Source organism: Xiphophorus couchianus, chromosome 11 (genome assembly GCF_001444195.1).
Source record: "Xiphophorus couchianus chromosome 11, X_couchianus-1.0, whole genome shotgun sequence".
NCBI lineage: Eukaryota > Metazoa > Chordata > Actinopteri > Cyprinodontiformes > Poeciliidae > Xiphophorus > Xiphophorus couchianus.
Window position 1 is genome coordinate 8,942,679 of NC_040238.1, and position 24,075 is coordinate 8,966,753.

General features: G+C 37.5%; 1 protein-coding gene across 1 annotated transcript; it reads left to right on the forward strand.

Annotated features, from left to right (window-relative positions):
* The first annotated feature begins 341 nt into the window (after positions 1–341).
* rars1 (arginyl-tRNA synthetase 1) lies at positions 342–22,345 on the forward strand. The gene is made up of 15 exons (XM_028032157.1): positions 342–486; positions 2,319–2,453; positions 2,913–3,101; positions 4,346–4,454; positions 5,346–5,446; positions 6,106–6,227; positions 6,341–6,461; positions 7,603–7,732; positions 8,570–8,674; positions 9,105–9,283; positions 9,407–9,516; positions 11,093–11,198; positions 16,610–16,782; positions 19,613–19,860; positions 22,062–22,345. The coding sequence occupies exons 1-15, from the start codon at positions 442–444 to the stop codon at positions 22,169–22,171; spliced, it is 1,983 nt and encodes a 660-aa protein (XP_027887958.1). The 5' UTR covers positions 342–441; the 3' UTR covers positions 22,172–22,345.
* Positions 22,346–24,075: the final 1,730 nt, after the last annotated feature.

Genomic DNA, 24,075 nt, shown 5'->3' on the forward strand with positions numbered 1-24,075 from the left:
GACACCGGAAGTCAAGGACTTAAAAACATAAAAAATAACCTGCAAAGTAAAACACATTTAAATTTAAGGTCATAATAATAAAACACACTTGTGGTTATTTACAGTAACCCTTTCCAGACTGATACAGTGCATGCCTTTTTTAATGAAACTCAAGACGCATATTTAAGTTATGTCTTAGTTCAGGTTGTGAATGTTTCTGATGTTTTTTTGTTTTGTTTAATTTTTTCTGAAAAGAAAAAACATTGCAAAGATATAAACCAAGCTTGGCTGTGACGGAGGCTCTCATTCCGGTCCTGCAGGTGGCGCTGCACAAATGTAACAAACCTCTATCATAGACAACGAATGTAAATCCTGCACTTCTTCCTCATCCTGCAGTTTGTTTCATCAGACACGAGATTGTGCTTCCTATCGGCAGCATATTTTTCCACCGGCTTTTCAGAGATGGGAGACCCAGTGACCGAGTACACAGCCCGGCTTCAGCACCAGGTGAGCCGCCGGTGTGTCATTGCAGCCATAGACATAATAAAGAGGTGCTAAGGTTTTTAATAGCGAGGCTAAATGCTTTAGAATAATGTTAAACTGTCCAAGACACGCCAAACTTTCTACAAAAAACATTAAATTTAACGATTTCCTGTTGAAATGCAGAACGTGTCGTTTAATAAAAGTCTGCTTTCACAATTTACAAGTAAACAGACTTGAGTTTTGAATTCGGCTTGTATCCTAAATATAAATGTCCTTTTAATGGTGAAAATTGTTACTTTATTTTCTCTTTATTCACCCTTGTTCTACTGTCGAAGTAGTGAAAAAATAAATAGTTCTGCAATATTCTAAAGCTTAATCTTACATTATGTATTTGCCGAATTTGTCACAATGTAATATTTAAGTTTGTCGGAATGTGGGCCAAAGTTAATGTACGCGTCATTTTAATTGCGTTAAGCACTGGAGTTATTGTTGCTTTGATTTTGAAGTTAAAATCACTTGTTAGAAGGCCTTTGGCGCCATCTGCTGGAGGTAGAAGAATTGTAACATTTTTATGTGAAGTAAAAACTGGATTTTTCAGTCAGATAATCAAACAAAGATAAACAAACGAGATTCTAAATTGTTTTTTTTTAACCAACGATGTAAATTAAACTTTTTCTAATCCAAACATTTTTTTGTTTTGACTCTGACCTGAAAATGTGCTAAATTATTTAACAATATTTTCAGTGCACTTCATTCTTACTGAGTTTAATTCCTTTTAGTAAATTTGTACATGTATTTAATTACAGCATGCTTACAACAAAATCAAACATAAGGCAAAAAAGATAATGTTACCAACTTAAGTGGATGAATTTTTATCTGACGTTTATTCCAATAATTGACAGAGAGAAAATAACTTTTGGTTTCACTCTGACCAAGTTTGTATTTATTCAGTGGTGGAGCCGAACGGGAATTTTTATTGCACTATAGGTATGTCACAGATCGGGTCTGTGCCAAAGGTTTTGCTCTGTCTTGCAAAAATATTGATACCTTCTTAATCATTTTGCGAGGATACAGATACAAACTTTAATGTATTTAATTTGGATTTTATGTGACGCACCAAAACAGGCTTTGAACATCTCACTGAGCAGAGAATCCTGTGAAAATGGAAAGATTATGCCCTGGCAAGTAGAGCATTATTCATAGAAGTGGCTCAGGCATGTCTGGAGGAGCTACAGTAGGAATGGGCGAGTTAATCAAATTTTCGGAATATCTGGATTGTTTTTTTCACCACAGCACTACTTGTGTTTGCATAGCTCAGAGTGATGTCGGCAGGGTCATTTTTGACAAGCCTGTTTTAGAGCTTATATTTATTTAAACGTTGAGACTGATTACTAGGGCCAGGCTAAGATTTGTTATTTATTTATTTTTAATTACAAGAATAAAGCCATAATATTACAAGAATTCAGTTATACGACAATAAAGTTGAAATAATACAGAAATAAAATTTTATTACCAGAATATTTGGTATCAGTTTTACAGATAAGGAATCTCTTTTAACACATCAGCATCACACTATTATCAGTAGCAGAACTTTGAAACAATCATGTAAGCAAAGTCTAATTTGAAGAAAGAACCACGGACTAAACTGGTTACATCAGATCTTGATAATTGTCTCAATAAAACAAAGTTTTCTTGGAATTTTAAGACGTTCTCCTTGTAAAATTTATTATGACTATATCTTTTAAATAATAAAATTTTGTTACCTGGCACTCATCGTTCCATCGTACAACTCAGTACAAGTGTTTTGTTTCATTTTAAGTTTTCTGCTTTTCTTTTCTTTTTTTTTTTTACAAAAGGAGTGCGAAATTCAAAGTTTGTCTGCAGAAATCGAGAGTCTTAAAAAGTCTCAGAGCTTTGAGCCATCGCAGCGCCTGGAGGATCTGCGGGAGGAAAACGCCAGACTGAAGTATCGCCTCAACGTCATGAAGAGGGTGGGTGGCGGCTGGCGTTCCAGTCTGGCTTCAGTAGGGCAGGGCGAGAAATCAACTTTATAGATTAATCAGATTTAGGATTTTTGAAGATTTAATGTTTGGAAAATTTGTTTGTTTTTTTTTTTTTTTCATTCATTTACGTATTTTCACCAAAGCTCTCCTTGGCTTTTCATAGCTCAGAATGATGTCATCTTGGTCGACAAATGTGCTTTACAGCTTTTAATTTGTCACGAAATTCTCACAGTATTTACTTAACACTCCATCGTACAACTCACAGAAGGGATGGCTGAAATATCTACTTTTTGGAAATACTTTCAGTCATTTCTAATTTATTTTTTAGAAAAGAAAGAAAAAACGTATCTATTAAAATCAGAAATTGTATCTGGTATAAAAAAAATGAGATTTTATCTTTAAGTCATATTGTTGTATTGGTAATGGGGGCATTGTTGTTTTCCTCAGAGTCTTCAGGAGGAGACGCCACACTGCGGTAAATCCATGCTGAACATCAACCAGCGGCTGCAGGATGTTTTCGGCGAGGCCATCAGGGCTTCCTTCCCTGACCTCAACAACCCGCCGCTCGCCGTCACGCCCAACCAACAGGCCAAGTTCGGAGATTACCAGTGCAACAGCGCTATGGGCATGGCTCAGGTGTGTCTCTGACTGCTTCTTTTTTTCCTCTAATGTTTCTTCTTCAAACGTCTCGTTCATCACACCACTGGGAGCAGTGGACGCAGAAGAAATGGCGTTCCCCAGTTGTTAATGTCTCACTGTTATCAGAACATGAAAGTTATCGATTGATGAAATCTAACGATGGATCTTATTGATCGACTAATTACTTGATTAGCGGCCATTAAATTCTTAAAATCCTGAGTTTTTTCTTATACAAAGAAGGTAGAGCTTTTTTCATGACATAAAGAGTAACATTTTTCCTAATATACTGAATTTTACAAAAGTTACATTGTAACATTTCGTCTAAGATGTATTAAATAGTGGCTGAATAATCCAGTAGTTCTCACACTATTAAGCAAAAAGGAACCTCTTAGGTTGCTGCATGGATAAATAAACATGAATAAAATAATAATGTGTAATTTACTTAATTCCCTGTGAAAAGAGACTCTTACAGGAGAGAGGTGTGTGATTTCTCTTGAAGGAGTAATAAAACTCACTACAGCCCTCAAAGTCAACATTGCGTATTTGGCATCATGTTTTCACCATCATGTTACAAATTTTCTGCGTAATTTCTACCACTTTCTGTTATCACATCCTCGCCTTCATAGCACTTCAGTAATTTTTGGGTGGAAAGTTGACACTCCTTCGTCATGTTGCACAGCTGGATGAACAATATTATTCTTAAGGATAAGAATAATATCCTTGTTGAAGTTTATATTTCAAAACAGAAAAAAGTGCATTTTCCATCCCACACCTTTGTTGGGACCATTTCTCTTTTCCGTTGTGATATGGCTCTGCTATTTTTGTTTCTGTATGACCAGTGGCGCCCTCTGTTTATGACGGCCAACACTACATCACTAAGAGAAGGTCTAAGCCAGGGGTGGGCAACTCCAGGCCTCGAGGGCCAGTCTCCTGCAACTTTTAGATGTATCTCTACTTCAACACACCTGAGTCAAATAATGAGGTCATTAGCAGGACTCTGGAGAACTGGACTGCACTTAGGAGGTGAGTCAGCTGTTGGATCCAAGAGTGTTTCAAGGGAGACATCTAAGAGTAGCAGGACACCGGCCCTCGAGGACCAGGATTGCCCACCCCTGGTCTAAGCGAACGTTATTAGCTAATTGATTGGAACTTATTTCGATGGAAAAAGCACTAATTGGCATTTCTAGTGCCGATGTTTAGAATCTTTTAAATGCAGATCCTTTCTGACTGTTTTCTCTCAGATGCTGAAAACAAAGGGGGCAAAGTTGAACCCGAGGGAAATCGCTGAGAAGATTGTCCAGAATCTGCCAGATAACGAACTCATCCAGAGGACGGAGATCGCTGGACCGGGTAGGAGCTCGATCTGAGATCAGAACCTCGCTGAGTTTAACTCTTTCAGACACACTTCCTTTTATTTAAGATTTAAAACTCCTCAACAAATCATCTGTTGCACTTTTCCAATTATTCCAATTATTGCCTTTTTTCGGATAAGGGATTTCTTGTATTTGTTTAATATTTGTTCTTAATAATTTAAATGCCATAACAAATATTTAAAACTTTCTAGTAATATATTAATATCTTTAGACCAGAAATCTTATCATTTTATTAATAAAATGTTTTACTGCTGTAACAACTTAATGAAATAAATGAGTACTTTCACTTAACTATGAACATTTTGTTTATTAAAAAATAAATAAAATTTTAAAGAAATTTGAAATAAAGTAATTTTTAATGGAATTTGCTGTATTATTATTTTATCATATCTTGCTTTTTTTTTTTTACAAACCTTAAATTATTTGGCACTGTAAACTAAAATTTGTAATTATAAATTCCCCATAAAAATAACTATTTTGTAGTACATAAAAATGTATATAATATTGTGTTTTGTTGATGTAAATCTCAGTGGATTTAATTTTAAAAAATTTAAGTTTTGAAAATTAAACAAGAAAATAAATGAAATGCTAGAAAAAAATCTGTTAATGGTTGTATAATCATTTCAGTACTTCTACATTTTTCTGAAGTTGCTCAATTTTAACATTCCTTAAATTAAAGAATTGCAAAATAAATATTAAAGAATAATTTGTCTGGTTGTTCTCCAAATTTTCACTTTTAAAAAATATTTTTAAAAGCAGATCTTTGAGTAGCTGTGCATTCAGCTTTCCTTTAAAACCTGCAGCTTTTTGTTGACCGGTTTGTTTTCGCTGTGGCTGCTTCGCCTCATTCCTCTGCTTTTCTGTCCAGGATTCATCAACATCCATCTGAAGAAAACGTTTGTGTCCAAACTGCTGACCAGCCTGTTGCTCAATGGCGTCCAGCCGCCGCCACTTGCCACTAGGAAGAGGGTTTGTCTACAGAATAAAACTGTACTGTCCTCTTGCTTTTTTTTTTTTTTAATTGTAGTTTTATGCTTTACATTGGTCCCAGGCTTTTATTCAAGGAAATTTTCATTTGTATATCACTCATATTTATTCCTTAAAACACAATGATAAAAACTCATTTATTCATATAGAATATGCAGCTAACATCAACACAGCTGATTTGACTTTTTTGGAAGGAGCTTAATAGAATGTTCTATGAACCTGGTTAAGCTAAACTTGAGGAGTTCTGGGTAGAACATATCTACTGACAGACTTTTGTTTTTAATTTAGTTAAAAATGTTTATATTTTTTGTACAGTTTTGGACTAATTATTGTTCTGAGTGTGTTGTTCTTCCAGCAGCTGGCAATTTTTTGTGTTTTTATATTCCAATTAACGATTAAATGATTAATAAATTAGACGATTATTTCAGTTATCACTTAATCACAATTAAGCCGATTAATTGTTTCAGCCCTATTCCAAAATGTAAATACTTCCATCTACACAGCATTCAAAACCAGAGGGAATAATTGCCCAAACTAAACGACTCAACTAGAAAAAGAACAGAATAAAATACTAAAAACAGAACAAATGAGAAATAACAAAGGTGATATCGATTAGTCATTTTTGTCGTCTTGTTGCCTAGGTGATCGTGGATTTCTCCTCGCCCAACATCGCCAAGGAGATGCATGTGGGTCACCTTCGCTCCACCATCATTGGCGACAGCATGTGTCGGCTGTTTGAGTTTCTGGGTTATGACGTCCTCAGGTCAGAGTTAAACTCCTCCAGCCTCTGCAATCCGGATCATAGCAACTCCTGGAAACGCCTCTGTTGTTGTTGTTGTTGTTGTTGTTTGTCACACTGTTTGTTGACGTCGGCAGGCTGAACCATGTCGGCGACTGGGGGACCCAGTTTGGGATGCTCATAGCTCACTTGCAGGATAAATTTCCAGACTACCTGACAGTGTCTCCTCCCATCGGTGACCTGCAGATATTTTACAAGGTCAGTTCATAGGGTCAGGGTTATTTCAGCTCATTAAAATATTTAGGGGTGTACCAACTGCAGTTTTTTGGCTGGTCACTGATCTTTTAAAGCCCACCCTTTTGATTCTGATTTTGGCTGATACCAAATCGTTTTTTGTCCATTATGCTATTATCGTTGGATTGGTTAAAATAAGTCTAAACAAAACATGTTTATTAAAGTTTTTGCACAAAATCATTCTTCATTTTAATCTGCTCAGTTCTGCCTATTTGGAGTTTCTTTCAGAATCAGAAATTTTAGGGCTTCTGTCACTTTAAATCCAAATAAGCTGCATCTGGCTGCGCCCCCATTCTTAACATTTACACTGTCATGTTCAAATTCCTACATCACTTGCAAGTTCAAGACTGAAGTTCATGAAGACGAGGAGTTTGCCCTAAATGTCCATTAAAAGTGCCAACTTTGCATTAAAGTGTCATTATTTACCAAATGACACTTCATGACAACAGTCAGTCATTCATAAAGACTCCTTCATGTTCATGACAGATGTTATGTTTATGACAGTGTCATGTGAGTCGTATGCACACTCCGTCAAATAGTGTTACCAAAACATTTTCTAAACCATGAATCTGCAATCTTTACAATGGAAAGAGGAGGTTTTTGCCCTCTGTATCTCTTAATAAACCTTTAGAGCTGCAAATGTTGCATAACTTTTTGAAAAAAAGATAACTTCTAATATCTGCTGCAGGAAATGTTGTCATTCTTAAATAACCACAATTTTATTTATAATTTTTAGTTAAAAAAAAAAAAGACATTTTCTTCTACAAGATGTTTATTTTTATGAAAAATAATTTAAAGACACACAATTTTCAACATAATAACTAAATAAAGATTTTAAAATATGTTGCTCGTACTTTTGGTGACAGCCGATGCAAATATTCTATCAAAAAACTTCTAAAGCCTTTTGTTATCATATCTACAGTATATTTAAAAATAATATGTTTTTTATAAAATTATTTTTACCCATGTTATAAAGGTTCCGGAGTCGCAGGTTACGGATCCCTGGTTTAGAATAATAGAGAAAAAAAAGCAATTGAAAAAGTAAGGAAAATCTGAAGGTAAAAATAAAAAAAATATTTTCTTTCTTCTCCTTTTTGTCCACCAGGAGTCAAAGAAGCGCTTTGACGAAGACGAGGAGTTCAAGAAACGGGCGCACCAATGTGTTGTCAGGCTGCAGAGCAAAGAACCCGACTTCATCAAAGCCTGGGAGATGATCTGTGACGTTTCCAGGAGAGGTGGGCTTTTCCATGACACTGAAAGAGAGACATATTTATGTTTAAGTCATAAGATTATGAGAATGAAGTCAGGTTAGCAAAATAAAGATGCAATATTACCTTAAGAAACTTGTAAAATTATGAGAATTAAGTTGTTTTAAAGGGAGAAAATCTTCAATAGTTATCAATATCTGACATGATCAGCTCAGTAGCTCCAGTCATTTCAAAGTCTTGCTGTTAATATTTTGATGCTGATGTTCTTTGTAAAACTGACACCAAACTGTGATGTCACAAGATTCTCAACTCTCCATGACATTCATTTTACAACTTTATTCTGGTAATATTATGACATTATTCTCACATTTTAATGACTTAATTTTCAAATTTTTATGACTTTCTTTTCTTAATATTAGAACTTTATACTCATATTTTTATAACTTTATTCTCATAATTTTACACCTTTACTCTTGTATTTTTACACATTTATTCTGGTAATATTATGACTATTCTCTTTTTCTTCTACTTTATTCTCTTATTATTGTTACTTCATTCTTGTAATGTCAGAAAACAAAATTCTCCTAGTCTGGCCCTAATATCTAATCATACAGTATATTTTAACCTATAAACTTCTTTTCGTGTTTTGTTATAATAAAAAAAGTCATTGACTTAGCTTTTTCTTACATTTTAATTTAGTCGTTGAAATGACTTTTTACATTTCAATCTATTCCTTTTTAAAGATGTTAGTGGAAAAAAGGTGACACAGTAAGATGTTTGAAGTAAATAAAATAATAAACTGAGGTTATAAATAATTCTAAAGTAGAATAAATCTGTTGGGATTGATTGATGTGATGATTCCAGAGTTTCAGAAGGTCTACGACTGTTTGGACATCCAGATCGTCGAGAGAGGAGAGTCGTTCTACCAGAACCGGATGACCCAGGTGGTGAAGGAGTTCGAGGACAAAGGTGAGACTCAAAGCATGACTTTATTCTGCTGATATTATGACTTTATTCTGGTAATACCCATCTTTGATCTTTCAGCAGTTTATTTTGTAATCTGTCACAGAGATCCTGTTTTTAAGCAGCTTTTATGGATCAACTGATTGGATGGATGGATGATATATAGATATAGTTTTTATTTTACAATTTTTTTATAGCATGTTCATCATGCTACGATTGTTCACAAATAGAATAAAACAGGAGAAAATCGGTAAATAAATTGAACAATTAATGAATAATGTTGCTTTGACAACATGCCAACTCTTGAAGCCACCACCAGGAGGTGCTATTATCATAAATATCTAGTCTTGGGTATTTTTTACAGTTATTATAGTCTAACTTCCTCATTACAGTCTTAATGTCTAACCTCTTCCTGCTGCCGTTATTTTCTGCTCAGGTCTGGTTGAGCTGGATGAAGGCCGGAAGATCGTCTTTGTTCCAGGTCAGTCCATCCCGCTGACCATCGTCAAGTCGGACGGCGGCTACACCTATGACACGTCAGATCTGGCAGCGCTGCGTCAGCGGCTCTTCGAGGAGAAGGCTGACATAGTCATCTACGTCGTGGACAGCGGCCAGGTGAGGATTTTTATCACTTCTGACCTCCTCCAGCCGTCAGACTGTCAAGTTTCTGCCATTTTGTTTCAAGCTGCAGTGACTTCAGATTATCTTCTGTTGTCTCTGTGTGGTTTCTTCCCCCAGGGGATGCACTTTCAGGTGATTTTCTCTGCAGGACAGATGATCGGCTGGTACGACCCGCAAGTGACCCGGGTAGAGCACGCTGGTTTTGGAGTGGTGCTGGGAGAGGACAAGTGAGTCTTAACCCAATTCAATTCATGAATGGATCGTTTATGAACATGGAAGAGTTTATGTTTTTTTGTTGAAACTAAACCTGCTGAGTGGTGACGAACTACTGGTTCCCCTCAGTTAATCAGTTATACCATACCATACCATACCAACTTTATTTATAAAGCACTTTAAAACAACCACGGCTGATACAAAGTGCTGTACATCAACACACAACATAAAAATAAAAAGTAATGGTATCAAGAAATTACATTTCAGCATGAGGGGAAAACAAACCCAAACCAGATTGTTACGTTTATTACTCACAGATGCACTGGTCATAACCGGTGCATCTGGTTATGCACTGGTTATGCACTGGTCATAACCAGTGCATCTGGTTATGCACTGGTTATGCACTGGTCATAACCAGTGCATCTGTCCATTGCAGTTGTGTGAAATCCCCTCATTTTGTTCCAGCTGAAACCCAACCTCATCCTAGCGGCAAAACGTTGTAGCAAAAAACTTGTTTTTCTCCTAAATGTATGTGTTTCCATTACTTTCTAATTTGTGCAATTATCATGTGATTAATTTTGTACAAAATTAAAGTTTGTTATTTGAGAGGGCAGACTTGCAGTATTATGCCTTTACCAATATGTTTCTTGAAAATGGTGTCAAAACGTAGTGCTGTGGTGGCGTAGTGGTTAGCGCGACCCGTATTTGGAGGCCTTGAGTCCTCGATGCGGCCGTCGCGGGTTCGACTCCCGGACCCGACGACATTTGTCGCATGTCTTCCCCCCCTTTCCTTCCCTGTTTCCTGTCAGCCTACTGTCATATAAGGGACACTAGAGCCCACAAAAGACCCCCTAGAGGGGTAAAAAAGAAAAAAAGAAAATGGTGTCAAAACAACAACTGCAGTTGGTCCAGAACGCTGCTGCTCGGATTCTCACTAAAACCAGGATGATAGAGCGCATCACTTCATTTTTAAAGTCCTTACACCTGCTTTCTGTAGCTCAGAGAATAGATTTTAAAATGGTGCTGTTAGTTTCTAAATCACTGAATGGCTTAGCACCACAATATATTAAAGGTCTGCTGTTGTTGTATCAACCTTACAGACCTCTCAGGTCTTCTGGTTCTGGTTATGCTCTTCCTCCCCAGAACCAGAACCAAACATGGAGAAGCAGCATTCAGCTTCCTGAAAACGGCAAAACTGCTGAAACACTGAGTGCCTTTAAATCTAGCCTACAAACCAGCCTGTTTAAAGTTGCTTTTAAAACATAATCAATGAAACATTAATCAACAATCTGATAGTAACCATGGCACTTGACAAAATGTAATGTTTCAATTGTTGACTGTGTGCTCTATGACTTTGTATTTTTGTGTTTTTATGATGTAAGACACTTTGAAATGCTTTGTTGCTAAAATGCGCTATACAAATAAAATTTAATTTGATAATCTGTGGGACAATTAATCATCCAGTAAAATTTGTTACCTTGACAAGCTCGGTCCCATCTCTCTCTCTTTTTTATCCCTTCCATCCTTCTGTCTGTTTTGTTTTGTTTTTCTTGTGCAGGGTGTTTATTTTCTTTGTTGTTTTGCCCCCAGGAAGAAATTTAAGACCCGATCTGGAGACACAGTGAGGCTGATGGACCTGTTGGAGGAGGGACTGAAGAGATCTATGGACAAACTGAAAGAGAAGGAGCGAGACAAGGTGAGACAACCGACATCAAGATCTGATTTCCACACTGCTGCAAGCTGAGAATCTGAGTTTTTTGCTGTGGAGTTTTATAATTATATACATTTGGCCCATTTGTTTTAATAATTTCCTTGAATTTTATCCTTAAAAATGTTTTTTTTTCTGTTCTGTTCATGTTTGTTTTTGATGGTTTACACGTGTAACAGTTGTCTTTATTGTTCTTCCAGCTGTTCTTTTTCTTCACATCATTTATCGGAGGTTTCTCCTTTAGAATAATAACTCAAACCTCTCTTCTCTGCTGTAACAACGCTGTTATTTCAGCTCGTATTGTAACAGTTTTGTATCAATATTTAGTGTCTGAAGTTAAATCTTTGATAAGCGGTCATTAAGCGAGCACCGGGACACCGTCCAGCTCATTATTTCTGCCTCCGGATCGCTCCGAGGCAGGTTTTCACAGTAATGACCCGCTCACTCTGCGGCAACCGTTAATTCTTTGCGCTGAGCCAAACCACAGGGCTCAAACCGAACCAGAACTTTAGGTTTTATGTGCTGAGGTCGGCCCGACTTCAACACGCTTTGGGTTCTTTATCTCCCTGCTTTTTTCTTCCTCAGCTCACAGCTGCATAGATGCTGCTGCTTTCTGCATCAACTTGTCTCTTCATTAAATCTCTGTAGTGGGAGTTGCAGATTTCGCCCAACATGCGGGTAAGAAGCTGGAAACCTTAGTTGTGCAATCGCTGGTGGAGTTAACTTTCTCTTCTATTTTCAGGGGAAATGACGCCTAAACTTTTACCTTTTTCAACCTGCGGTTTTAAATAATTTCGCTTAATCTCGTTTATGTAAGATTTTTCCTCTTGTGTTACTTTTCCTCTCAGAAAAAAGTGTGACTCGAGGTGGTTGAGGCTACCGCTAACTAGCCCATGCTAGATGGTTAGCTTTTTTGCATCTATCACGGTTGAGTGCAAATTTATTGCCAGTTGGCTGGATGATGATGTTTTTTGCCATGTAAAGCTAGCATGGCGCCTACCTGTCAGAGCTTGGAAATAAATTCAAACTGGAAAAAGTTCTCGTTTTACTGAGATATAAGATTTATCTCATTAAAAAGAAAATATCTACTTACTAGATTTAGTAAGAAGGTCATAACAGTAAAATATGTTTTACTTAATATGTTTTAGTCCACTTTATTCAAATGAGGTCGTTTGTCTAAAAAGTCTGGGTCTTTTCTGGAGTTGTGAATGCATAGTCAAACTGAAGTCTGCCTACAAACCTCGTTTCTGTTCGGTTGAAGTGAACTATGGTGCAGGTCGAAAGCACATATGAACACCAAGCGGACCGGACAACGCTACGTAAACTAAAGCGCAGAGCGTTCTGGGTAAATACAACCAAAACAAACATGTGAGTCTAGTGCTAGCTGGAGAGGTGACTCGTCATCTTCTGCCAGAAACAAAAGGGAAATACTACAACCGCCAAAATCTGATATATCCTTTATGTTTACATTTTGTGAAGAAGGGAGTTTATCGTCTTTTTCAGAGTTTATGTGTTGGTTCTCAGTGCAGCAGGTGAGGGGGCTAACAGGTTTCTCAGTCAGTTTGGTTTGTTTGACACTGTAATTTGAAAGCAAACTACTGCTGAAAATGTAGCAAATGATGTAATTTGGATCCCAACCAGAGTCAACTGGACTAACAGGTTTGAAGAAACATGTTGACAAGGAGAGTCAGGGAGGCGTATTTATTGTGCCAATTAAATGTAGACTGCTGCAGGTTTCTTAGGAAAAGATTAAATGGAAAGAAAAACTCCTGGATATGAGTTTAAACCCGCCTGATGTTCCTGTTTTTTTTTTTTCATGTGAGAAGCTGTGTTGTCCTATAGTGGATATGAAAACCTGTGAATGTGTCGCTGTGCCTCTAAAGCACAATAAATCACATCTCCCAGGATGCTGTGACCTGCTGACTGAAGGACAAACCTTTAGTGGTTTATAAAATCTGAGTCTGCTTATTGAATTCCTCTGAAGAGAGAACTCTCTGGACTCAAATCCCTGGAAAAACTTTGATTAAAGTTTCTTTTACAAAAAAGAGAGAAGCTCCGACAAAGATGACCTGGTGTTTTGTATATTTTTATAAATAAACTAACTTTCTCTGTGATGGACTGGGGACCTGAGGAGGGTGTACCCCGCCTCTCGCCTGTTGACAGCTGTAGATAGGCACCACCCCCACCTCCCCCTGACCACAATGGGAAAACGGTGTAAAAAATGGATGGATGGAAAATAACTTTTTGGCTTGAAGTGGGAGGGAAAGTTGGTGGAGGTTAACTAATGGATACAACCTTAGACTTTCTGGAGTAATTTGTCCAAAGTGTTTCTATTGGTTTAAGTCAGGGGTCCCCAAACTTGGTCCTCGAGAGCTAGCATCCTGCATGTTTTAGTTCTCTCCCTGGTAGTACCAACAACCTTTTCAGCATGTTAATGTTCTTCTTAGGCCTTCTAATATGTCATCATTGGATCCAGGTGCGTTAAACCAGGGAGAGAACTAAAACATGCAGGATGCCGGCCCTTGAGGACCGAGTTTGGGGACCCCTGGTTTAAGTGAATGAAAAGATATTTTAATTTTTATTATTAGAAAAAACTTTTTTTATTTTTGTTTCTTCCTCATATGCTGGTTTGTACTTTAAAATATATTAATATACATATTAAGTGTTGTGATATATCAGAAGTAACTTCTGGAGGATTGCATTTTTTCCTTCCCATAACTAAAGATTATAATGTCTATGAAAAGTATTCACCTCCTTTGACGTGTTTTCATTTGTATTAGTTTACAAATCAGTCATAATTATACAAAAATTTACTTCAAAAAATAAAACAAACAAAGTTTTAAGTCTGACAACCCTGTGTGAAGCAAAATCTCCGCCTCTGGCAAATGTAGAAAAATTCCACAAAAGTGGGCGGAGCCAGGATACACTGAGTGGTGTGGCCAGGTGTGGGGATGAGAGGAAGGGAAACGCGGGGCTGTGGTCAGGATGCTAAAAGCACTTTTGCTATATTATAAACTTTAATATAATTAGTGGCTTTCCAGACAAAAAATAACTAGTGAAAAATCTGGCAACTCTTATTTTCTGTGTTTTGGACACTATTATGGTGACAATAATGCTATACCGAACTCATGGTGTCATGTAGCACCGTGAGCAATTCCTGTTTCCTAAACCCTGAATAAAGTCTGACATAGATGTTCATCCATGTGTCGTTGTAACAAATGGGAGAATTGAGCTGCCTATGTACCGTTCTACTGAAGGAGACCAGCGGTGAGACAGTTTCAGGTAAAATATTGCACAGTTCTGGTTCAGGGTTCAATGAAATGGTTGAATATTCTATTGGACATATTATCTATTGATATTGATCACATCTATGGCAATATAAATTGTTGTTGAGTCCTAACAGAAACTTAAAGATAGAACCCTAAATAACCTATGTAGACATAAAAAAGTTGATTTGGGAGTTGGTTTCACTGAGGTGTAAAGTAGAAACTGATTTCTACAAAATAATGATTTTGACTTTGGATACACTGATTGGAGTTTTCTGGACAATTACCAATCTTTCAAAAGCCAATTTTGATTTTGGTCTAAGCTGATTTTTTATTTTTATTTTTTCTGAATAGTCACTAAGTGGTGTGTTTAACGCAAACGTGCAGACATGACCTGGTGAGCAGGTCTGTCAGTCGGCCCTCTTTTGTGGCAGAGCAAAAGGGAACAGTGGCTGATTTTCATACCTTTGAGGAGGTAAATAAGATTGGATTGTGGCCACTACATCTCAGTTGAAGTATCTGCAAAGCATTTGTTGTGAATTTGTGTATTTATACTTCAAAAAGACAGAAGATGAAGCGATTGTAGGAACCCGGAGAAACTCGAGGAAGAACGTCGACATAAATCGAGCTGCAGCAGTGTCAACGGTGCAGACGTAGGTTCTCGGTGTCTGCAGTCTTTTTTAATGAGCTTCAGTTAGCAGATGGTAGACGTGGGCACTGACCCAGGCAGCGAGCAGACTGCCGGGCGAGGTGGGCCTGCAGGGAAACCGTGCTGGCATCAGTCTCCATGCAAGTTTCTTCCCAACATCAGAATCTGTTCAGCTGAAAGTTGCTGAGTGTTGATGTCGCTGCACACAGAGCTCCAGGTAGCACCCAACCAGGTCAGCATCCCTTGTTTTTTGCACCCCTGTTAGTTTTAGTTTAGATGAAAACACCTGAACATCAGATGGAAACAGGATTGGAAATAATCTCATCCAATAAAACTGAGAACTGCAGGAATGAAAATGAAACTTGGAGCTGTGTTGGTTTGCAACCTTGGTGAGTCCTTGATATAAAGATCAGCCCTGGATCCCTGGATGTGAGGAGACCTCATTAAGAGACACACCTTGGGCTTTTGATTGATTTATGAAAGGCAGCGGCAGCTTAAGACCGGGTCATCTGTCCATCTGTGTTTTGAAAAGAGCTTTAACAGAAGAGATGAAGATGTTGAGTTTGCATCAAGATTTAAATCCACTAAGGGAAAAAACTACTGTCATAGTATTTGTACCATCTTGAACATGTTTTGGCTCTTATGGAATCTGACAGCTAACCAAAAAGTTAGGTTTGTTAACCACTAATTCACTAAAGAATGTTAGCTCTGCTAATGCTAAATTTTTAAACACACTAAAAATTAATCTGTCTGCCTGGTCATCCAATCTACCTTCAATATTTTTGCCCAATCTACCTTTTATATGTCTGTCCTTCCAAATTATCATCTGTCCATTCATTCATCCAGTCTATGTTCAATCTATCTGTCCATTGGTCCAATTTACCTTCTGTCTGTCCATCTAATTTCACTTTCATATGCCCATGAATGTCCAATTTATCTTGAATCAGTCTGTCCTTTACTTCACATTCTTCTTTGTCCATTTTAACTTCCATCCGTTTGTCCATCTTACCTTGCTAACGATTCTCTATTTTGTAGCCCTAGATACTTGACCTTTTGTCCATCCATCTGGTTTTCATTTTGTCTGTCTGTCCAATTTACATTTTTCAATTTGTATACATCAATGACTATTTTTTGAGTCTCTGTTCCTTTGATGCTTAATTTGATGACCTGTCTCTTACCTTGTCCTGATTCGTCCTGTTAATTCTTGTCTTGTCGAGTCACATGGTCTCCTCAGTCTATGTTCTGCTCGACTGCAGGTTTTTATTTCCAGCTGCTCTCATTTTAATCCCCCTCTTTACTCCCTGCAGAGTCAGAACCAGATTAGCTGGTTTAATCTCTGCCTCAGGTTCAGTAAACTAATGATGGAAGTTAAACTCAGCTCACTGCTTTGACTCTTAGAGGGTGAAACAGTCTTCAGTTATTACAATCTGATGAAGGCCGTCCATTTATTGTTGATTGTGGACTTAATTTTGTGGTCTCTACAGGTGCTGACTCCAGAAGAGCTCGTTAAAGCCCAGAGAGCCGTTGCGTTTGGCTGCATCAAATACGCTGACCTGTCTCACAACCGCATCAACGACTACGTCTTTTCCTTCGACAAGATGCTGGATGACCGGGGCAACACGGCGGCCTACCTGCTCTACGCCTTCACCCGCATCAGGTACAATCCCACCACTTCTTTCAACATCTGTAGCTTATAGCAAAAAAACCAAAGAGGAGGAGAAACATTGAAAACTGGTGAAATACGAATCATTTAAGGTGCTGCATGATTTGTACACCCTGCTATGCTCTACATTGCAAATAGTAGTTCATTATTGGGAATTTTGTCAACTGTATACAGGGTTTTATTATCATTTTAGTAACTATTAGCTTGTTGTTGAGCTTAGCTGGGATGAATGCAAATAATTACTTACAATTAATTGTTGAGTAATGGTTTATTAGATTAATATTTGTTCCAATCGATTCACTAATAACGTCCGCTTAGACCTTCTCTTAGTGATGTAGTTTGGCCCCCATCCAGCAGAGGGTGCCGCTGGTTATCCTTAAGTTGAACCAGACCATTGATACAGAAACAAAGATGGCGGCCATACCATAATGGGATAGAGAAACCGTCCAAAAAGAGTCTGCTGTGGAATGGAAAAAGCACTTTATGTTTCGAAACATAAACAGTTGACAAGCTTTTTACTGCAAGTTTCACCTTAATAGCTCTAATTCAGCCAAGCTGCATGACGGAGCACCGTCAACTTCTCAACCAAAAATGACTAGGAAGGCGAGAATGTTATGATAAAAAAATCACAGGGAATAACAGAAAAATTGTAACATTATGAAAAATAACATGATACCAATAAGCAAGGTTGAGTTTGAGGACTGTGGTGAGTCAATACACTTCATGGAGCAAAGTTTTAGCATTTAGCAACCACAGATGGTACTGTATGAACATCTCTTCGTTCATGGGGAATTACATGTTTCACATATTTTATTTTTTTCAATTCAGCAACCTAAGACATTCCTGTTTTGTTATGTATTATAAGGGTCTAAGTTTAATAATGTGAGACGATGACAATGAGATGGTCGACTCTCTTGTATTAAGAGGTTTTCAGCAAAATAGGTGACTGTCAGTTAATTGCTAGTTGATCAATAAGATAAACCTTAAATTAACTCATTAATTGCTAACTTGCATCACTAGCTGGTTGGACAAAAAGGATGAAACATATCTCATTGATTTGGCTGATAAACAACATCATTTTAAAATTCAAGGCACTATGTGAAAATCTAAAAAGGAGAATTACATATATATATATATATATACACACACATTTCTAAAAACGTTTGTAGCCATTTTTCTAAATGATTGCAGATTTGAGGCCATCAGTTCCAGCTGCTATTCATAACTGGTTCTCAATCCCAAGCGTCTCTTTCATGTCCTTAACCAGATTTTGACCCTAAAATCCATAAATGTCATTTTTGTTCACATAACTCTCGATGATCAAATGAAACCGTTGTGCTTTAATCCTGTACAAGTGATTTTTTTGTAACCGCTCTCAGCAAATAAAACATCTCAAGTTGGGAAGTATTGAAGGTTCCCCGCTGCTTTTACTTCCTGCTTGGGATTTGCCAATCCCTCTCCTTGGTGGCAGCCAACTTGCGCTTCTCTTCCAGGAATCCTGGCGTTTCCTGGTTGAGTTTCACACCTGGAAGGACTCAACTCTCCTGTAGCATTTCGATAAACCCCAAACCGACAATCTTCTTGTTTTATCAAGAAATCCAAAAGTTTAGGAAGTAAAATCTTCAACTTTCTCCTCTCTGTCCGTTGGAAAACCTCCCACATCTACCTTCATTACCCATAATCCTGTGCCAGAGGATTAGTCTTTGGGGCGTTCCTTATCCCCGCCGTATCGAGCGTCGCCTCTTCTTCCTCTCCATCGTCCCTGGAGGAGTTAGGATCTGGATGGCAGCGTGCCCGGCAGAGATTGATTATCTAGTTTTTTTATTTTTTCCTGCAAGGAGTCTCACTTCAGAGGATTTGTCAATCAATAGCTCACTCACTGTGGGTGGCTGACCCCCTCGTGAGTCACAGGAAGTGAGACATAAAGGTTGAAGTCCTTGAACCTGATCAGAAGTTGCACTTTTTATTGTTTTAAACCAGATTAGAAAGATTAAACCTCTTTAAAGATCTGTCTTTTAAATGTTTAAACAATGAATCAGTGTGGTAACTGTGGTAAGTTTTTCATTATAGTTTAATTTTATTTTGTTGTGACTATGGATGCACCAATAAGGATATGCCCGCAGATATTGATATCCAATATTAATATTGCTCTTGTTGCCAATAACCAGTATTATATATTTTATATGTATTTCACTGCCCTTTCCTTTTGACACTCTGAAAAAAAATCACTGTACTTAGGAAAATATTGGTTATTAATATCGGCCCCAGTTTTATTTATCGGACCGATATGTTAAAAAATGACTAATATCGGCTGATGCCCATCTTAGTGCCAATATTATGCATCTCTAGTTTTAACTTTTTGTCTAATTCAGCTAGTTTTAGCTAGTTTTTAGTATGTTTGCTCATTTTTATTAGTTATTATTAGTTAAGTGTGTATAATAAATTACCAGCTGGCTCTCAACTTTTTCTGTCACCATTTTGTGGATTAAGAGCCACCAGCAGGAGTACGGAGTACCGTGATTTACAGACAGCTGATGTAAACTGTGCGTGGGGAAAAACAATTAAGTTTCACAGTTTGAAAGGCTAAAACATCATAAACACAAAACAAACGATATTGTATTATAAGATAAGAATGTGTTAGCTTTACAAATGTATCATATAGTTCCTGTTAGTTATAGTGTTTTCACCATTGATTAATGTTTTGTTTATTTCAGCTTGGCAAAATGTTTTCTCAACTTTATTATCTTATTAGTTTTAATTAAGTGTAATAACCTTGCAGTGAATGGATGTACCGTATATATATTTATCTTTGATGTCCTGTCAGGTCCATTGCCCGTCTGGCCAACCTGGACGAGGCTACGCTCAGGAAGGCTGCAGAGACAACGGAGATCCTGCTGGACCACGACAAGGAGTGGAAACTGGGGAAGTGCATCCTGCGCTTCCCGGAGATCCTGCAGAAGATTCTGGACGACCTGCTGCTGCACACTCTGTGCGACTACCTGTATGAGCTCGCCACCACCTTCACTGAGTTCTACGACAGCTGCTACTGCGTGGAGAAGGACCGGCAGACAGGTGAGCCTCCAAACAGAAACAGGTGCTTGAAGTCCTTGAAAATTCTTGGATTTTTTGGGTAGTTTTAATACTTAAGTACAGAAAAGCAATTCCAGCTCTACAGATCTCTGTCCTCTTCCTCTCAGCTGTTTAGTTTTAAAAATAGATGTTTTAGTGTTCTGGAAGTGAGTCTGCAGATTAGCGGGATGTCTCACTCTGATGGGGTTTCAACTAAAAGCAGCGCACCATATGTTAGTCCTCCTTCCTGGAAGTGCTTTATCCCTGCTGTGCTGGAGTGAGAGCACTTCAGGCTTAGAGTTGATTTATTATGCTAATTCTCCACACACAAGCTGTAACTCCAGTTGGAGTTCATTGTGAAATTTTTCTCTATTTGAAAGCAATTACTATGCTTTTACATTAAAGATGAACATAAAGTACGCCTCATTTCAGTTTTGCTTTATGTCAGGGCAGAAGTATGACTTTTAAATCAAGTTACAAAACATCAAAGGAACTAAGCACAAAATACTGAACAGCTTAAAAAAAAACTGAACTAAAATTTCACAATAACAAATTTTGCTGGATGATAAATTGTCCCAGAAGTTATTGTGATAAATTATAATTTTGTTGTTATGAGACCATTTTCAAACAACACACTGGAAATAATGTAAGTTCACCCTTTAACATACTGATAGTTTAATTCATAATGAACATTTAACACTGGTACTGGAAGATATTTTAAATATGCAAAATGAATAAACAAAACACGCAAAATTACCCTTCAAGAAATGGACTAGTTTGGACCAGCGCGTCAAACTGAAGCCTTTTCTCATCCAGACTTTGATGCAAGAATAACAATCAGTCATCCAAATGGAAATGATCAATCTTGTTTTAATTTATCATGCTATTAATTGATTTATTGTTTGATTTATTGCTTTAAACTTGAAGTATGGCAGTTATGAAATTTGTTTCCTTTCTGCATATTCAACTAGAGACGATCTGTTTGTTTGAATTCCCTCTGGTAACTCCAGGGAAGCATCAATGTGTGTAAAATCTAAACTTTTTCCTCATTGCCGTCTTTTTTCCACATCCAACGCCGTCTTTCCTCCGTTCACATTAATGCGTCGTCTTGTTTGTGTAAATTACAGACAGAGCCTGCTGTCCGCCGCCGTCCACGCCTCTTTAACGAGCGCTCTGCCTAATGCGGCCTGTGCTGCTCGTTACGGACCGCCGGGTTTCTGCTCCGTCACGTGGTTCCGACCCGATGGGCTGAACGCTCGTTGTGCTCTGGATGTTTGGGTCATTGATTTTTATTTGCTGTTGACTAAAGAGAGCGTCTTTAAATCTGACTTCTGACCTCTGATCGTTTGTTCGATCAACATTGGTCTCATTTAATATCTACCAAACATTTGGCTTCATTTCTTCTCTCCATCTCTGATCATGTCTTGTGGTTTCAGAGAACGTTCATTCATTAGCCTCAAGATAATCTGTTGGGTTTTTTCTCCAGGACTCATTTTACTGACTGTTCTGTCTTAGGAAAAGGGAAATGTGCACGTAAACAGATGAAGTTTGTTAAAAAATAAAAGCTGGAAGTTTTTAGCCAAAAATGCAACTGAAGTAATCTTCTTGCACAAGTCTTATAATTATATTACAATACATGTAATCAGAAACCAGAACCCTTATTGAAATATTGACTCTTCTGCCCTGACAAGGAGCTGTTAGCATGTCATAATAGTCATGAGATCATGATACAGCAACACTCTTCAGTCAGAGACGTCTGTAGATTCACTGCTACTGGAGATCCTTCCTGCCCACAGCAATCTTCATCAGATTTAACCATGCACCTTTTTTTAAACAAACTTCTTAAGGAATACTTGTTGGTTTTTTCCCTTTAGGTTTAAGGTAAAACTCTTAGCTCTGAGTTTTTGTTTTATTTTCAACTGTTTAGACCCCAAATTATGGAAAAGTTAGAAAGTATGATTAAAAATCTGACTTAGTTTAACCTAATATCAACACAAATTATAACTGTTATGAGTTATGATTTTTAACCAGTAAGATGGGTGAAAGTTTAAACTCTAAATAAAACAGAGTTCTGGAGTGGTTCAAACTGAGTCAAAAACTATTTTTCCCCCCTTTCATTTAATGGGTCAAGTTGTGAAAAATCTGATTGCTTGATCGCAGATTGAATGAAAAGCTGAATAATGAATTTGTTTCTCTGTCTGTAGGTGAGGTGAATAAGATCAACATGTGGAGGATGCTGCTGTGTGAAGCCACCGCCTCCATCATGGCCAAATGCTTCGACATCCTGGGCCTCAGCCCGGTCCAGAGGATGTGATCCCGTCTTCTTCCCACTTCAGCTAAAACTACAGGAGCTCTCAGTCAGTATTACACAGGACTGCCATTTCAGACTAAATCTGTCAAATCAGAGGGAAAATGTTAAGTTTGGTTCATTAAATATCATCTCATGTGAAGGATATTTTTTTAAATAAAGAGCCATTCTGAAACTGAATCTCTCCTTTTTTTGCTGTTTATCTGAAACTTTCTGCAGAAGGAAAAAAAAATCTAAACTACCAATTTTAGAAGTGTCTCACTCTTCCTTTCATATCAGGTGTGACGAGGAGGGAAATTACAGACTGTGGTTCATTCAGTACCAATTTGCCCCAGGAGTTAACATCAGGATAATTACGTCCAGCCCAGAAGGAAATGGCCAACTGAAGGGTCACCAACACCTGTCCACATAAAGCTAAACAAACAGAGCTGACATGTTTTATTTTTGGTTTCAACCGCTGGTGTAACTGCAGAGGCACCATTACCTACATGGGTCAGAAAGTCATTTTCACCTCTGCTCTGAAGTTAGCTTCCAGTTGGGTTCCACAGTAAAGGGTTATTGACAATATTTGATCAACTCTAGTTTGACGTCTAATTTGGTTCAAACCTGATTTATTCTGTGTTGATTTAAAGAAGATAAATTTAAGACCACTTTTAAAGTAGGTAAGGTGCAATATCCATCAAAACAATGTTCCAAACTTTTCCTGGTTTTACTTGTCAGATATCAACCAAAGTGTGAATTCTGAATCATCTGGAACACAACATCTAGAACGAGATGCTATTAAGGGCTATTTTTTTCATAATTTGGACTTCAATATCAGAATATTAACTTATACTATACAGTAATGCAAATGGGGGGAGTAACCTGCTTCACTGATAAAGATGTGAGTTGTGCAGGTGGAAGACTAACTTTCTGAAGGAACATGTTGAATTCATGTTTCTTCTTCCTTCTTACTGATTAAACTATTTGACGAATTCTTATAATTTGTTTCCCTAATCCTCTGTGTCCTCTTTCATACTTCTAAGCCTCGAATTCAGACAGACACGATTAAAAAACGGTGTTTGACCCTCATATATGGCTTTTCTTGATGAAAAAATTGCATCAAAACAGGACAATCTTTCCCCAGTAGGGTATCACCCACAGCCACTACAGCTTCTTCCAAATGATCTAAATTATGTTGTACTGTTGAGTGAACTGTGTTCCAGTCGGATGATTATTTGTGTTGCACAACACTCTCATTTCCCTCAATAAGATGTTGATAAAAGCTAAGTGCTATTAGCAGCAATATGGGAGGAAGGCAAGCAACAGAAGCGTGGCCAATAAAGAGATAAAAAGTGTTGAACGATTAGATTACCTTAAACTAAGTAGAAAAGATAATAAGTCAGTGCATGAGGTCGTTTCACAATACCAGCTCCTCAACGCTCCGTCCTCAAAGGAAACCTCCACTACATGCATGGAGCTAGTTCATGGCCGCCAACAGGTGGTGTGTTTATTCACATTACAAAATGCTTTCTGTTCTAACAATCACAGATACAATTAGGTGATTGTTAGAACAGAATCTGGCCTGTTATATACTGTATGTACAAGAAAATACAGTTTGGCTAACACATGTACTTGTTGATCAAAAAGAGTGACAAGAAAAAATTATTAGAAATATTTTATAATAAATTATTTCATACTTCAAACTCAAGACTAAAAGTGATGCTTGAATCGTTTTGCAGTGTAAACTCACGTCTTTTTTTTATTGAAAATGAACTGAATTGTTCTTTATTAGCATTCTGTCTTTCATACATTTCTTTCTGTATCTACTACAGAAAGGGTCACTTTAAAAAAAAATTTTGATAACTTGATTAATCATCATAAAATTACTGGATTACTAAAATTATCATTGACAACAACCCTAATCTCGA